The 16,843-nt window shown below is 48.9% G+C and overlaps 1 protein-coding gene across 2 annotated transcripts; it reads left to right on the top strand.

Annotated features, from left to right (window-relative positions):
- The first annotated feature begins 218 nt into the window (after positions 1-218).
- Positions 219-2,647, top strand: LOC147889842 (cytochrome P450 734A1-like). Of its 2 annotated transcripts, XR_015542925.1 has the most exons (4): positions 219-768; positions 852-1,075; positions 1,235-2,092; positions 2,159-2,647. XR_015542925.1 is itself a non-coding variant. In XM_087391823.1 (3 exons), exons 1-3 carry the CDS (start codon positions 492-494, stop codon positions 1,544-1,546), a joined length of 813 nt encoding a protein of 270 aa, XP_087247949.1. In that variant the 5' UTR covers positions 219-491; the 3' UTR covers positions 1,547-2,134. The 2 variants fall into 2 exon arrangements, 1 of the variants encoding a protein (XP_087247949.1); XM_087391823.1 differs by lacking the exon at positions 2,159-2,647 and having other exon boundaries at positions 1,235-2,134.
- Positions 2,648-16,843: the final 14,196 nt, after the last annotated feature.

The following is a 16,843-nucleotide window of genomic DNA, read 5'->3' as shown; positions in this document are numbered from 1 at the left end:
ACATACCTTGGGAGATTTTGGCAAAGCAGAAATTAGGCATTTCTTGAATTTTTGGAAGTGCATTTTTCCTATTGGCTCTTCTTCAACTTTAAAGTGGTTGACTTTCGATCTCTCTCACACACCTCTCTCTCTCTCTCTTCCCTTCTTCATCTCACCTTTTCTCCCACACCCCCCCTTCTCTCTCTCTCCCCCCTTTATGTCCTCTACCTTCAAGTGGATTCCTTTTTGTTTACTTTTTAATCTTGGGCAGGCCTTATGAATGATTGAATATCATTCACCTTGTTGGTGTGTGCAGAAAATCGTCTCGATCCAGATCTAAGCTATGACGACATCAATCAGTCAATGTTGCAATGTGTAGGGACGGGGCACGGCTTCAAAGACGCTCTGACTCGTAGAGTGTCGCGAGCTTTGGACCGACGGGATAAGAGCGAGTATACGCTCAACGTACTCAGAAGAGCGCGCGTGGGATAGCTTGTGCTAATTATACGATCATGGCGATCGCATTCTGCCTGGCTGCAATACTCTTAACAGCTCTCTGCATAATTGGAGTGAGGAAGGTGCTTTGGACAATTTGGTGGACTCCTCTCAGCATCAAGAAAGCTCTCGAAGCACAAGGAATCAAAGGCCCTCCTTACCGGATTTTCTTTGGAAACATGTCTGAGTTCGTAACTTTGACCAAAGAAGCTCGAATGTCTCCTATGCCTCACCTTCCGCATAATATCCTGCCGAGAGTGTTACCACATTACCCCAAATGGTCGAAAGAATATGGTAAGCCAATCTCTTCCGATGCGGTTTCTCAAGCTGCCTAAGCTTTTGAGTGTATCTGGCTTGACGCATTCTTCTGGACGCAGGCAATCCTTTTGTGTACTGGATCGGATACAGAGCCAGGCTCACCGTTCCAGATCCTGAGCATTGCAAAGAGGTTTTATCTAACAAATTTGGGCACTACCAGAAACCAAGACAGCGACCTGATTTGAGAGATTTGCTAGCAGATGGCCTTGTGACGTCGGAGGGGGATAAGTGGGCGGCACATCGGAGAATAGTCAGTCCTGCCTTCTTCATCGAAAAGTTGAAGGTCTGTTAGCTACCCACGCTAGCTTCTTTAACTTCGGGCTCGTGTGAGAACTGGAAAAGGGCAGGGTTTGACCGGCTCCTCCTACTATAAAATCTTAGAACTACACTGAGCACTTTAGCCAAAGACCAAGAGGACTTACCATTTAATGCTAATTGGCAGGCTATGACTCCAATAATTGCGAACTTGGCGGCGGAAATGATTGATAAGTGGCAGTTACAGCTTCAAGAGCCAGGAGCCTGCAAGGAGATTAATGTCTACGAGGAGTTCAAAGCCTTGACAGCCGATATTATTGCCCATACAGCGTTCGGTAGTAGCTATGCAGAAGGAAAGCAAGTTTTTGAGCTCCAGCGCGAGCAGCAAAAGCTGTTTGAGAAGCTTGGACGGTCCGTGTACATTCCAGGAAGCAGGTTCTATCTGAACAGTCTTTGTCTTGTCATATTGAGTTTCATAGTTGGGGTGACTCAATTTTAGATTTGCTTACATTTGGAAATGCACGAGACAGCCTTCTGCACAGAAAGGTGCCTGTATAAGTTCAAAGTGATGCCATTCGGATTGACGTATGCACAAGCTACCTTTCAAGTACTGATGAACAAGATATTGCAACCACTTCTATTCCGATACATGCCGGCTTTTTAAAATTTATGGAGGTTGAATGAGTACAATGCATGTTATGTGAACGTTCTATCCTGGGCAAGCTTTCTCTCTATTTGTCTACATGATGTTAGAGTCCAAGATTTTCACGCAGCACGCAGTTCAACTAGTTTCTCAAAGTGAGCTCAGCTCCGTGTGGAGTTTAGGATATTTTTGTGGTAGGTATGGCATCAGGTTTGAACTTCATAGAAGCAAGCAAGCTTGACGGAACAAACTATCCATTTTGTGGAAGTCCAAGCCAAAGTCTCAGCTCATAGCCAAGAAACTATAAAAAGTGCTGTTGGGAGAGAAGAAGCCTCCTACCTCAACTTCCATTACTTCGAACAAGAAGATCCTTAACATCTGATGTTAGACCACATCTCGAAGGTCAAAGAGATTCGGGATCAGGCAACTGCACTTGATGGAGATCTGATGTTAGACCACATCTTGAAGGTCAAAGAGATTCGGGATCAGGCAACTGCACTTGGCACTAAGCTGATAGCGATAATGTTACTGAAGCAACTACCTCGTACTTACCAGAGTTTCGTCACGGTGCTCATTCTTGGTGAGAGGAGTAAAGCACTAAGTTCCTTGTTGATTGAGGCATAAATTGTAGAGATTGGGCATTATGCCAAGGATTGTCGGAAGAAGCACGGCAGACAATGCAAAGAAGTTAGATTTGATTCTCGCAAAGCCAAAGGAAGAGTCTAGTTCCTTGAACGTTGCCAAGGATGAGTTACTCTCCCTAGAGGTCCGTGAGGTTGCACTTGCATCTACGTTAGAGGATCCATGGTACGTCGTCATCAGTGGAGTACTTGCCACATTACCCATCATAAGGAATGGTTCTTGCAGCTTGAACCGGTACCTTGTGAGGTTGTCATCATCAGCAATGATTTGAAATGTTCAGTAAAAAGGAAAGGTTTTATTCCTTTTTTTACTCATGATGGTCTGCGAGTATTGATTATCTTTGTTTGGACCATTAGATGCAAATTATCCTTTGAAAAGATTAAGTCGGCCGTTTTCGAAGTTCTATTAGTTGGCATTTCCTATTTGTATTCCTTTTTTAAAATGTAAGTTTCTTGTGCACATAGATGTCCATAGGTTATGTTCTTACCCAACCTAGAAAATATAAATTAGATTATTTGATATGCTTGAATAGCTTGTGACAATTTAATGATATTGAGAGTAACTGAGAACCACAAATAGGGAGGATTTGCCATGGTGTAGTCCATCAAGAAATATAATAGCTATTGGGCCATTATGAAAAGAAATAAGTTGCAAGAAAAGTTAACTTAGTCAATCTACCACATGATGAGGCTTCAAGACCTTGGGATGATTACTGGTACCAATAAAGCTGCTACCGTGGCACCACCAAAGGGGGAAGCATCCACTATGGCAGCATGGGCTTGGTCAAAGTCCTCCTTGACTCCTAAGTAGAAGGAGAAAGCAAGGAAAGAAGGACTATGTTTTGAATGCCCTCAGCGACATCTTTGGAAGGATTGTCCGAAAAAGAGAGTTGTTGCATGGCTGAGATGTTGATCTCATAGTGCGATACAGAGATGGAGGAGAATTCTAGGGTTGACAAATTGAAGGATTGTCCGAAAAATAGAGTCGTCGCATGGCTGAGACTCAAAGTGCAATACGTATTACGGAGATGGAGGAGAATCCTAGGGTTGACAACTTGCAGGTTCAGCTAGCAGGACCTTCACTCAGGGTCAAAACAGTTGCGTTATGTATTTCTGCTGCTAAAAAGTTTAAGAATGCACTTGATAATATCTTGTCTAAACCTGTTGTAACAGGGTCTCAGACTTTTTTTTTGCCGAAAAAGCAGTGCTAATTATATTACTTCGAGAACAAGATACAAAAGGTCAGCTTGTAGCTGACGGGCTGCGTTCACAAATCGGACACAGCCCTAAAAGGTAACAAAATAAATCACTCTCTCACGGCGGGATAAGGCGAGTGTGAATGAATAGCCATCGGGGTGGTGAGTAGCGCCACCGAAGGCCCTGCGAAGTCTGCTCGAAGAAGAGGCCCTGTGTGTCCCAAGCCCAGAGGAAGCGTCTGCGCTTCTCCCGACCGGACCGGGAATCTCCCTGAATCTGGTCCCACTGGCCTCTGAGGGTATGAATAATCTCGCTCCAAATATCAGTCATGATGTTATGCTCTAGCAAAGATAGCATGACCTCGGATAGATCGGTGGGCATTTTCTCTTAGATGACCAACTTTTGTAATAGTTAATGTGCGTAATTGAAATGGTCAAGAGAAGTAACTGCCAAGGTCCTAGGTGAGGGTGGAATGGCATTGACTAGATAGTTCTGAGTGCTAAGGCCTAGGTGCACCTAAATGTGTAATAATGCCAAGGGGCAAGTGGGTTTTAATGTGCCCCAAGAGAGGGGTAAAAAGGTGCACCAAGTGGAAAGGCCAAAATGCTGACATTTGGCAAGGAGAACTATCTAGGGAATTGAGGGTCTCATGGATAAGTATGATGGAAATTCACGAAGAAAAAGGTACGTAATACGACGAATCTATGATCCTTGAGAGTTAGGCTGGGTGGAAAATTGGAATGCCATCGCCCGTGACTATACTAAGGTAGGAGATGAGATAGAAGGTTGTTATATTTTGGTATCAGAGCTGAGGCAAGGAAGAGTTCGACGGGCTCAACCTCACGTAGGACTTTACAGACAGTAGACGACCGGTGTGGGTGATGTGCTGATCACCGTGAGGCGTTGCGCGGTGGCTTGGGAGAAGAGTCGATTTCAAGATCGATGAAGCAAGTGATTTGCGCCAGGAGAGGGTCAGATGTGACGCAGTGTTGGCGACTGTTTTTTTGGACTTGAAATCGGGATGGTGAGCAGAATTGTGACGTGCATGATTCGAATTGATGCCCGCAACCCGTTGAATCTGTTTGTTCCGCTCCTGAAGTGTGGGCTGGTTGCAAGGCTTCAGCCTTGGTGACTATACCGGTCCATAGTTGGCGTTGTGGCCACAAGGCCTAGCCTTTGTAAGGCGGTTGGCTGGTCGTGGGCAAGCAGAGATGGGTCGTGAAAACACGAGCATGGAGTAGAGACGGACGACGCGTATGCTTGTCCAATGAGCAGTTTAAGTCGGCGTCTATATCGTCATCTGCGGAGAGAGCAGGATGGGCGCCGCGACCTTCTAACGTGATTTTTCTGGAATCGCTATTCTCAGGAGATCATAACCGCGAAAGTCAGGAGCGCACGAACTCGGATCGCGTGGAGATTCCAGGGAGCATTTTTTCCACAAAAAAAAAATTTTGAGTTGCAGTTAATTTGTTCTATACAGCAGGGATTGTCGTTTATCTTTTCTGTATTAAAAAAAAACCACAACAAAGGAAGGAAAAAAAAAAAAAACCCCCATCTTCCACTGTGAACCTATGGAAGCAGAAGGACAGAATTCAAGAGTGAATCCTAGTGAGTCTAGAGTACAGTCTACACAACAGATGTCACATCAGGCAGCACCTACTTTGATTGGTAGGATTTCGATATTAGAGGATGCTTTACAGCAGATTATGAACCAGCAGCTTCAAGTGAATGCTGGTCAAAATGAGATCAGGGAGATGGTGCAAGCCTTGTCGGCTAGACCGTCTAGGATTGATAAGGGCAAAGCTCCAGCAGAGCCAGAGCCCAGTATACATTCCTTAGAGCGCGCAAGGGTCAAAGTGCCCAATATCGCTAATTATAGACCGGAGAAGTACGCTGGTCGGATGACCGAGCGCAGCTTTGATGTGATCGAGGTTTGGTTGCACAAGTGGGAAGAAGCCTTCGCCATTTGTGAGATTAAATCCGATCTAAAGAAAATCCGCGAGGCCACACACCTGTTTATTGAGGCAGCGGACAGATGGTGGATAAAGCAACAGAAGGATCAAGTTGCTCCAACCACCTGGGAAGGGTTTAAAGCTGAATTCAAGAAACACTTTCTCCCACCTGATGAAGAATCCCGAGCTTGGGATGCTTATAGAAATCTTTGTCAGAGGAGTCTGTTAGTGGCAGAGTACACTGACAAATTCAGGGAATGTGTGATGAAAATAACAGACCCTCTCCCTATGTCGGTTCAGTTAAAGGACTATATCTATGGACTGAACGACAAGATCAAAATGGAAGTTCGGGCTAAATATGTGACTACACTAGATGAATCTATAGCAGTAGCCCTGAACTATGAGGATGCCAGAGGCAGATCTGGTGGATTTGTGCAGGCAGGGACTCAGTATGAGCACCCGAGAAAAGGGGGATTTCAGAGGAAATGGGTTTCAAAGACAAGTGTCTCGCAGCCAAGTGGCCAAACCAAGCAGGTGAAGCCGGTTGAGGGACCAGTAAAAACAAGTACCACCGTTGGGGTGAAAAGGAAAATAACTCCAATAGCAGCCCGGGCTTGGTCAAAGTCCTCGTTGACCCCTGAACAAAAAGAGAAAGCTAGAAAAGAAGGATTGTGCTTCGGCTGCCTTCAGCGACATCAGTGGAAGGATTGTCCACTGAATAAAGATCGTCGCACGGCTAGTATGATAATATCTGAATGCGACGTGGAAATGCAGGAGAGTCCCAGTGCGGAACATATGCAGATGCAACTGGCGGGACCTTCTCAGAGGTTAGTACCTTGTTTGTTATGTGTATATGTTGCTAAGTTAGTGACGAGTGCGCCTGATAACATCCTATCTAAACCCGCAGCAACGGGGTATACGGCCTTTAATGATACGGAGTTAATTAAAATGAAAGGGCAAGTGGCCACTCATGATGTCATTGTGTTGTTTGACTTGGCGTCAACTCACAATGTGATTAACTCCAAGCTCGTGAAGAGGCTGAAACTAAAGACAAGTCCATCTAACTATGCGTATACAGTCAGGATGGCCGATGGAAGTTCAACTGAAGTATGGGACCAAAGGGTTACCCAGTTGGAGCTTCGGATTCAGGACTATGCTGAGAAGCTTGATTTTGAAATGACCAAGCTTGCTCATGCAGATATAGCCCTGGGAATGGCGTGGCATTCTAGGAAAAAGGATGATACGTTCCGCCTATGTATAGATTACAGAGCATTGAATAATATCACTGTTAAGCACAGGTATCCGATGGCTCGGATTGATGATTTGCTAGATGCATTACATGGAGCCGTGATTTTCAGCAAGATAGATCTTAAGTGCGGCTATCATCAGATCCGGATTAGAGCCGAGGATGTGCATAAAACCGCTTTTAGAAGCAGGTTTGGTCATTATGAGTTTTTGGTAATGCCCTTCGGACTTACCAATGCTCCAGCGACCTTTGTCATGCTTATGAACGATTTACTACGTCCGTATATCGGAAAGTTCGTAGTACATTTTATTGACGACATCCTGATATTCAGTAAAAGTGTTACTGAACATCGTGAACACTTAAGGATAGTGTTCAGTACTTTGAGGAAAGCCAGTCTTTATGTGAATAAAAAGAAAACTATACTGTGTATGGTTAGGCTTGAGTATTTAGGGTTCATAATTACTCCACAGGGGGTAGAAATGGATCCGAAGAAAGTGGCTGCGATACTAACTTGGCCAATCCCTCAGAGTCTGACCGCGTTGCGATCATTCTTGGGATTTGTCCAGTTTTATAGAAGGCATATCAAAGGATATTCCGGAATAGTATCGCCATTGACTGATCTGACCTCAGATAAAGTACCTTTTGTTTGGGGACAGAATCAACAAGAAAGTTTTAACACCATAAAACAAGCTGTGGTCTCAGGACCGGTATTAAAAATAGTTGATCCCCAGAAACCGTTGTTCCTAGAAACCGATGCAAGTGGCATTGCGGTAGGAGCAGTTCTCCTTCAAGAGGGAAGGCCAGTAGCCTTTGAAAGCAAGAAGCTTTCTCCCTCTCAAAGGAATTGGCCAACTCATGAATTGGAGTTGTATGCTGTTATCCATGCTTTGAAAACATGGAGGCATTATTTGTATGGTTCAGAGTTTTATGTGGATGTAGATCATGATACTCTGAAACATTTTTGTAAACAGCCTGACTTGAGGGGCCGCCAAGCTAGGTGGGCAGAGCTCATGCAGGAGTTTAATCTAACGATTCGGTACCGAAGAGGAAAAGACAATAAGGTGGCTGATGCGTTGTCTCGCATTATGCACAACCTGAGTTTCACGGTATTAGAGAGTGCTCTAATGACCGAGATAAGAGAAATTCAAAAGGTGGACGAGTTTATCCAGAGCTTATGGCCTAAGGCTCATGTGTTAAAACCCGGGGAAAGTGAAAAGGATGACCTGGCATCCAGAAAAGGCCAAACTTATGCAAGATATACCATAAGGGATGGTATGCTAGTTAGAAATGGCAAGGTTGTAGTACCTGGTCAGAATGATCTCAGGCAGAGAGTCATTCGACAGTGCCATGATAGCCCGTGTGCGGGACATCCAGGAGTCGAGAAGACATATGATCTCGTGAAGCGAGATTTCTTTTGGCCAAAGATGAAAAAGCATATTCATGAATATGTGACACGGTGTTTCTCGTGTCAAGTAAGTAAGGCCGAGCGGGTGAAGCCACCCGGACTTTTACAGCCCTTGGAGATACCACTAAGTAAGTGGGAGAGCATTTCCATGGACTTTATTGTAGGACTACCTGCAACGCAAGGAGGGTATAATTCTATCCTTGTGGTAGTTGATCGTCTAACCAAGATGGCTCACTTCATTCCGACTAGAGAGTCTGTTAGTGCCCCGCAAGTAGCGGATTTGTTCATTAGACATATATTTCGTCTGCATGGATTGCCTAGATCCATAGTGTCAGACAGAGATGTTAGATTTACCGGACAGCGGTATTTGAGACACTAAGGACTGAGTTGGGAATGAGTAGTGGGATCATCCTGAGACGGATGGTCAGACGGAGAGAGTCAACCAAACTTTAGAGGATATGCTGAGGGCATATGTGTCATTGAGGCAACATACATGGGACAAGTGGTTGCCATTGTTGGAGTTTGCCTACAATGATAGGAAACATTCATCTACCGGGTTCAGTCCATTTGAGCTGAACTATGGTTATAGACCAGCCAATCCAACTATAGTTGGAGTACCTCAGAAAGTGCCTAGTGCCGCGAACTTTGTAGTTCAGATGCGGGAGATGCTAGCACTTGCGAGAGCTAATATCCGCCAGGCTATGGATAGAGCCAAGGTGTATGCGGATGAAAATCGGTCTATAAGAGTATTTGAAGAAGGAGAAAAAGTTTTTCTCAGAGTTCCTTCGCACTCGAAGTCGTTGACTTCAGGAGAGTGTGCTAAGTTATCACCTCGATATTGTGGGCCGTGGTTGATTCTAAAGAGAATAGGCAATGTAGCCTATAAATTAGAATTGCCACAGGGGTGTAAGGTGCACCCGGTTTTTCATGTTTCGCGCTTAAAGAAATTTTTGCATACAGGTGACTCTCTAATCGAAGGTGTGGTTTTGTTTCAGGAGATAGAGGATATTGCAAGGCGCCAGCCAACAAGAATCCTGGACCGAGGAACGATGCAAATACGAAATCGGAAGATACCCACGGTGTTGATTGCATGGCATGGTCAGCCTCTATCGGAAGCTACCTGGGAATCCGTATACCAGTTACGAAGAGTGTTCCCAGATTTCATCATCGAGGACGTTGATGCTTGAAGAGGGAAGGAATGTTATGCTCTAGCAAAGATAGCATGACCTCGGATAGATCGGTGGGCATTTTCTCTTAGATGACCAACTTTTGTAATAGTTAATGTGCGTAATTGAAATGGTCAAGAGAAGTAACTGCCAAGGTCCTAGGTGAGGGTGGAATGGCATTGACTAGATAGTTCTGAGTGCTAAGGCCTAGGTGCACCTAAATGTGTAATAATGCCAAGGGGCAAGTGGGTTTTAATGTGCCCCAAGAGAGGGGTAAAAAGGTGCACCAAGTGGAAAGGCCACCTGGGCACTTCTGTCCATCGATGGCCATCAAGGCCTCCAGCATCTCATCCGTGGTAAACGGTGCCAACAACGTCGCCTGCATGCTAGGCTGGACCAAGGAAGGAGTGTGCCTCCACACCTCCTCACGGGCACGACGAGTACGAGGAGCAAGCGGCTCCTGCTGGAAAAGGGTCCTGTAGAAGTTGGTGGCCAACCCCAAGACCTCTCCCGGATCCGTAACGATGTGTCCCTCCGCTGTCCTGAGACTCCGAAGCTGATCACCTGCAGCTCTCTGGCCATGTGTCCTGAAGAACTCCCTGCACATCCGGTCACCCTTCCGAGCCCAAAAGGAGAGAGAGGCGTGATAGGAAAACTCTGAGCGACGCTGGAGTGTCTCCTCAAGAAGGGCTCTGGCTCGAAGGGCCTGGATCCGAAGCTCCTCCGAGCCCGAGGATGCCTGCTGGAGTCGCTGAATGGAGGCGAGGTCCCTCCGAAGAGCTCTCTCTCTACCCCACCACTCCTGTCGAACTTGTAGGGCTGCGAGCTGGCAGATCTGGCTGGACTCCTGCAAAGCCTGCTCCACCGAATCAACCAGATCCGCGCACTCGCCCCAGTCTCTGTCCCAAAGACTGCAAATACTGTTGCGCACGTCCTCCCTCGAGAAAATGGAGTCGGGAATCCGGCATGAGCGGGGGGGAAGGGCCTGAGCTGCCGAATCTAAGAGCACAGGCGCATGGTCGGAAAGTGTCGTCCTTGGAACTATACCGGCCTGACCGCCTCTGCTGATGGCCCAATCACTAACATAAAATCTATCCAGCCTCTCCAGGAGTCTGCCTCCTTCCCTGCGGAAGCCCCACGAGAAGTCCAAGCTCCCGTGCCAACGCTGGAAGGACGGGTCTCGCCAACAGTCCCTTCCTCCTGTCGCAAAGATAAAAGAGTCCCAAGCGGACTACTCTGCCTGAGGCATACCTGTAAACTCCGGTCCTCTGCCCTGCTGGTCCTCCAAGGTCTCCAGATTGTTGAAGTCACCTCCTACAATCCAGGAATCCATGTCTGGGAGAATCCCTGTAAGTGTCCTCCAGAAGGTGGCTCTACAACGGAGATCTGTGGGAGCATAAATGTTGAGGATTCCAACTCTAGAGCCCTCCAATTCCAGGCCTACCCAAAGGGCACGACCTGGTATCAACGTGCCATGACCGAAAACTCCCTGGGCTAGCTGCTCTCCCAGGGAAGTACAGACACCACCACTCCTCCCCAGTCCGCCGATCGAGGGCTCCCAATAAGTGTGAGAGCGACCAGGGAGAATCTTCCCGCATCTACGGGAGTGAGCCGCCGAAAGCTTGTGCTCCTAGAGCAAAAGTACATCCAAACGACCAATCACTGCTAGCTGAAGTTCCTGTCTCAAAATGAGCTTCCTAGGACCACGGGTGCCAGAAGAGTGAAACCCGTTCACATTCCAGGATACGAGGTGTAGGCTCATGGTGAGGACTGGGAGGCTGCGAACAACTGTCTGCTCGCGGTCGAAGTCGAAGAAGAAGCTGATATTTCGGAGTGGAGGCGCTGGCACTTATGGGAAGGTTTGGAGGGGGAAGCGGGGTCGTCCTGCCCGTCCTTCAACACCTTCAGCAAAGGCGAGAGGCCTTTGGTACCATGAACGAAAGCTTTCTCGAGCCAGCTCGAGATCTCTGAGGTGGACATCCCGTAGAAGGCACGGAGTTTCTGAGGAGTCCAGGCTCTGACATCTTGGGGGAGGGACCAAGACAGGGGGGCCTGAGGATCACAATCAGTCTGAATCGTTTGGCGGCGCAGCGCCACCGCAGGCGCACGTCACCCTCGGACCACTGAGTCTCGAGAAGCTGCCCACCGGACGGGCCTATCCAGGAGCAAACCTGAGCATGCGTCTGCTCCCTGAGAGCCTCCCAGACCGAGTCGTCTGTCCAGGTCTCGGTGCCGTCGCTAAGGAACGTGAAAGCAAAGCTAGGGCCATCCCTAGGGGCCAAGGCGGCTATCTTCCCATCCGCCCCTTTGCGGAGCAGGAAGATACTGATGTCGAGGCAAGCAGGGAAGGTCCCGAGGTCGGCCACATCCAAGTAGTCCCAGGGGCCAGATCTGTAAAAGTCGCGGGGGAGCTCTCTCTCCTGAAGCTGAGGCCCGTCAGAGTCTGCCACTGAGGGGCTAGCGGACGGAGAAGCCTGCTCCGGTGGTGGTGTAGACTCAGGGTGTCCTGCCAGCGGAGGGGGAGGGGGAGGAGGCTGGGGAATAGGTAGCTCAGACTCCTCAGGGGCGGCTAGCGGAGGAGAATAAGGAGGGGGAGCGGGGGCTGCCCTCGGCTGAGGAACCGTCGGTGCAGCTAGCTCTGCGGGAGAGCTGAAAGAGGCCGGGGGGGGGGGAGGGATGGGGCTGCATCTAGAGCTGGGGCTGAGAAGGAGGGGGAGAAGACTGAGGAGGACGAGGGGGCTGAAGCTGCGGGTCGGGAGATATGGGGTGCAGTTGGGGGATGGGCTGGGGCTGAATGGGAAGAGGCTGGGGAGAGGAAGAGAGGGGGACCTGAGGCTGTGGAGGGCGGGCTACCGTCGAAGAAGATGCTCTCCCATGTCCCTGGGGCGGCTGCCTGTCGGGTCTCTGAGGTGCAGCTGCAGGCTGGGTAACCTCTGCCTCCTTGCCTTTATCAGAAATCTTCTTGTTCTTTCCTCTTTTCCTTCTAACCTCAGTCCAGCCGCCAGCTATCTCTGATCCAGGCTCCGGCTGCCTCTGCTCCTCCTGGCGTGGCTGCCCGGAGGGAGGGGGAGGGGGCGGAGAGGGGGGGGCGGGGGAGGCCGAGAAGAGCTGGCGAAGCGTGGGCAAACAGCCGCCAGGTGCCCAAAGCTGTGACACCTCAGACACTGTCCTGGCTGGCCGGTGACTACCATGCTCTGGGTGATGCTGCCGGCACCTGTCACGATCTCGATCACTGCCGGGAGAGTCGCAGGATCCGCCACAGCCACACGGACTCGGGGGGCTCCTGCCGTAGTCACCGCATCGGCGAAAGTATCGTGCATAACCCAGCCGAAGTGGGAGCCCAGGTCCCTAACAATCGGCCGCAGCTCAGCAGCAAGACCAGGAAAAACTAGCGTCACTGGATGGCGAGGTATACGGAACCGAGCATCAAAATCTGTTGCGTTGAATCCACGGTACCACGGGACCATCATGATAATCTTTCCATCCACTGACGTGGGGGAGCCAGCAATCAGGTTGCTCGCAGCTTTCGCATTGGAGAGTTTAAGCCAGAAGATGCCCCTTCCCATAAGGGCCACCTCCTCAATATGGCCGTCCTCTAGCATGAGAGTGGACTGGAGCCAGTCCCTAATGGCTGATCTGGAGGGGGAATGTCCAATGACTCTGCCATAGACAGAGGTAAGGGCAAAGTCATTGGCAACTTCCTGAACCCGAGATGATTGTTGCTCTGTCAGGATGACACGGTAGCCATCTGGAGAGGGAGGGACCGTCTGGGCCTCTGGTTCCGGGCAGGGAGCCGCCATACCGCCAAGACAAACTGCGAGGCTTCCGATGAGGAAGAGGCTGCCACCCAAAAAAGGGGGGGGGTAGAAGAGGGAGGGTGGAGCCTAGGTGTGGCGGGAACGGAGGTGGCGCGGGGTGGAGGCGCGGAGGCGGGGAACGGGTGAGGTGGGGAGGCGGGAGCGGAAGCAAGGGCGGGGGAGAGGCGGAGCGGGGCGAGAGGGCGGACGGGGGGCGGGGGGAAGGGAGGGACGGAGGGGCGGGGTGGAGCGAATGGGCGGGGGGGCGGGGGTGAAGGCGGGAGGGGAAGGCGGGGGTGGAACGGGAGGGCGGAGAGGCGAGAGGGGGCGGGGGCGGGAGGCGAGGGGTGAGGGGGCGGAATGGGAGGCGGGGGTGAGCGGAACGGTGGAGGGCGAGGTGGAGCGAAGGGGTAGCGGGGTGGAGCGGAAGGGGTAGCGGGGCGGGGGTGAGCGGAGCGGTAGCGGGGGCGGGGGTGGAGTGTGGCGAGGGGGGGCGGAGCGAGGCGGGGGTGAGGCGGGGAGTGAGGGGTGAGGGAGGGGGGGCTGCGGTGAGGGGGGGGAGAGATGGAGGTGCGAGGGGGGGGTGAGGACGGAGGGCAGGGGTGAGGTGGAAGAGGGGCGGGTGTGGCGAGGGAGGGCGCGGTGGCAGCAGCGGGTGAGGGGAGGTGAGGCGGAGGGGTAGGGGCGGGAGAGGGCGAGGCAAGGAGGGGCTAGGGGGAGGTAGAGGTACGGAGGGGGAGGGGAAGCTCGCAGGAGCCAGCCAAGCAAGCTAGCAACAGGGTCTCAGACTTTGCTGGTAGAAATTAATAAAGACGAGATGGCAAGTGGCCGAACATAAGGTCATTGTGTTTGACTCAGCGTCAAAACACAACATTATTAATTCCAAATTGGTAAAAAGACTACGTTAAAAACTAGCCCATCTGACTATGCGTATACAGTTTGGATGGCAGATGGGAGTCTAACTGCGTTGTGGGACCAAAGGGTCACACAGTTAGACCTACGCATCCAAGGCCATGCAGAGAAGCTAGATTTTGAAATTACCAAGCTTGCTCACGTAGATGTAGCACATGGCACTCGAACTAAAATCCTGAAATGGATTGGCTGAAGCACATCTACAAATTTGAATTTTGTGGTGTGCTTTATGTTCTTTGAGGTGAGAAGGATCTTTCTTAGGCCCTTCGATTTCAACTAAGGAGGTTTGTAAAACTCAAGGTGAGTTTTTATTTCTTTCTTGTGCATTTGTTGAGTCGCAACATATTCCTTCGCTACCCAAGATGGGGAGATGGCCTTATTAGCAGATTAGATACTTAGTGAGTTTTCTCAAACAAAGTTTTCTGATTGTTTTAGAGATGAGTTACCTTGCAGGTTGCCTTTGAAGAGGAATGCTTTACCTAAGATTTAAGTAACCGTAGGGGAAGAACGTGTAAATAGACCGCCTTAAAAAAGAAGCTGAGGTGTGAAGGGGTTGGAAGAATACCTCAAGGTGGGGCAGATTCAACTTAGTTTCTCATCTTATGCTTTACCAATAATATTGGAGGAAAAGAAAGATGATACCTTCGCTTGTGTATTGATTATTGAGGATTACATAATATTAGTGTTAAGCAGATATCCAATGGCAAGAATCCTTCACTTGTGTAATATTGGAGGAAATAAAGATGGTACCTTCGCTTGTGTATTGATTATTGAGGATTACATAATATTAGTGTTAAGCACAGATATCCTATCGCAAGAATAGAAGATCTGTTGGAGGCATTGCATGGTGCGGTGATCTTTAGTAAAACAGATTTGAAATGTGGGTACCATCAGATCAAAATTTGTGCTTAGGATTTGCACAAGATTGGTTTTAGGAGCAAGTTTGGTCCTTATGATTTTGGTAATGCCATTCTGGCTTACTAATGCTCCAACAACATTTGTCATGTTGATGAATGACTTACCATGCCCATATATCGGGAAGTTTGTCGTATACTTTATTGATGATATATTAGTCTATAGCAAAAGTGTTGCTAAACATAAAGAACACTTTAGAAAAGTGTTCAATACCTTGAGACAAGCTAGTCTCTATGCATATAAGAAGAAAAATTGCTGTGCATAAGTTAGAGTATTTGGGTTTCATTATAACTCAAAGGGATCCAAAGAAGGTGGTTGCAACATTAGTATGGCCAGTACCCAAGAATTGACAGCTTTGCGAGCATTCTTAGGATTTGTATAATTCTATAGAAGACATATTAGAGCATATTTTAAAATTGTGTGTCCATTGATTGACGTCAGTGCTACCACGTGGCATCCTGCGACTGGCTCCTGCACTATGCCTGCGCTGCTGACGTCTGCATCTGCTGGTTGCCTACGTGGCAACTGTTGACGTGGTTGCCTACGTGGACTGTTGCTGAGCTGGCTGCCTGCGTGGCAGTCCAACATGGCCACGGCCTGTGGATGCCCATGACATCCCCTTCTGCTGAAACTCGAACTAGGATATGAAAGTGGCCTCCCGTCGTGTTGATGGAGGTGACTGGCTGTGGTATACCTGGCTGATAAATTCTGATCTGGATACCTAGTTCATGAATCCAAAAATGGTTGCTAAGCTCATGAATCCTGATTTGCAAGTATCGAAATCCTGCATATGGTGCTAACTTCTAGTAAGCATAGGTGCTGTGGATTAATACTCCAGGATGATGCTCCATATGGTTTTCCTCAGTACATATAGGTGATAGCTACGGAGGAAGACTAGGTTCGATAGAGGCATCTTGGTCTTGTTGTAACCCTGTTGCCTGCTGTAAGACGATATCCGGCTGTAATACTGTGTCTTGCTGTCACTGGTCTCGAACCCCTCGAATGACTGATATCAAAGGTCGAGGCGGAACACCAATAGATGAACTTGGGCCCATGGCCTAGGATTTTGATATCCAAGCCTCGGTGCTGATATTTTGGTCGGACTTCAAACTGGTGCCACCATCATGCTCCCAAGATGACGTTTGATGTCTGAGTAGGTGCAACCCTAAGTGGCTGACTGTTTACCCACCCTGAGATCTTCAGAGTGGCTGAAGCTACTTGCTTGTTGCTCTCTATCTGCTGCCTTGGAAATGCACCATTCAAGGTCATTTGTTCCATCAGCGTAAGAGACAACTGAGCTTTCTGAGCTGCTTTGGTGGAGATGATGTCTTCGTAACTGCTTGAATCTGCTAGGATAAGAACCTTCTGACCACCAACCTGTCCATAAAACTGAAACGTATTGGGAAACTGACGAGACGCTCCCCCTTCTGTTGAGCTTCAAGCTCCTTGATGACTACGGAGGTTTTTGAAACTATTGCTGAACCACTTGACGCAGCTCGTGCGGTTAGAAGCTTTTGGTAATGCGGGCAATCTTCCTTAATATGGCCCGGCACATGTTTATCCAAGTATTCGCCATGGCCATTGCTATCCTTCGCCATCCAGCTCTTCTTCTGCTACAAAATCCCACCATCACCTAGTGTGGAATCGTGGGACTTCTTGCTGTTGACCTGCTTGGATCCTTACCTTGCCCCTTGTGCATGAGCTCAAAATTTTGACCAAGCTAATATTCGTCCTCATAATCCTGTGACCTGAAACTTCTGACATACCAGGTGGTCTATGTGCCATAGAGAAATTTGCTCAGCTTCTGACCGTCCTCCAACTGCAACTGTATAAACACCTGAATGAACTTATTGGCATAATGATTCACCCTCTCGATGTCTCCCTGTAGATCTGACTGTGGAGCTTATCCAGGTACTGTGGTG

This window comes from Dipteris shenzhenensis, chromosome 20 (genome assembly GCF_047967505.1).
Source record: "Dipteris shenzhenensis isolate YYH24624 ecotype China chromosome 20, Dip_SZ_1.0, whole genome shotgun sequence".
In the NCBI taxonomy this organism is placed as follows: domain Eukaryota; kingdom Viridiplantae; phylum Streptophyta; class Polypodiopsida; order Gleicheniales; family Dipteridaceae; genus Dipteris; species Dipteris shenzhenensis.
Note: the sequence above shows the minus strand (reverse complement) of the source record. Positions and strands in the feature narration are given on the sequence as shown.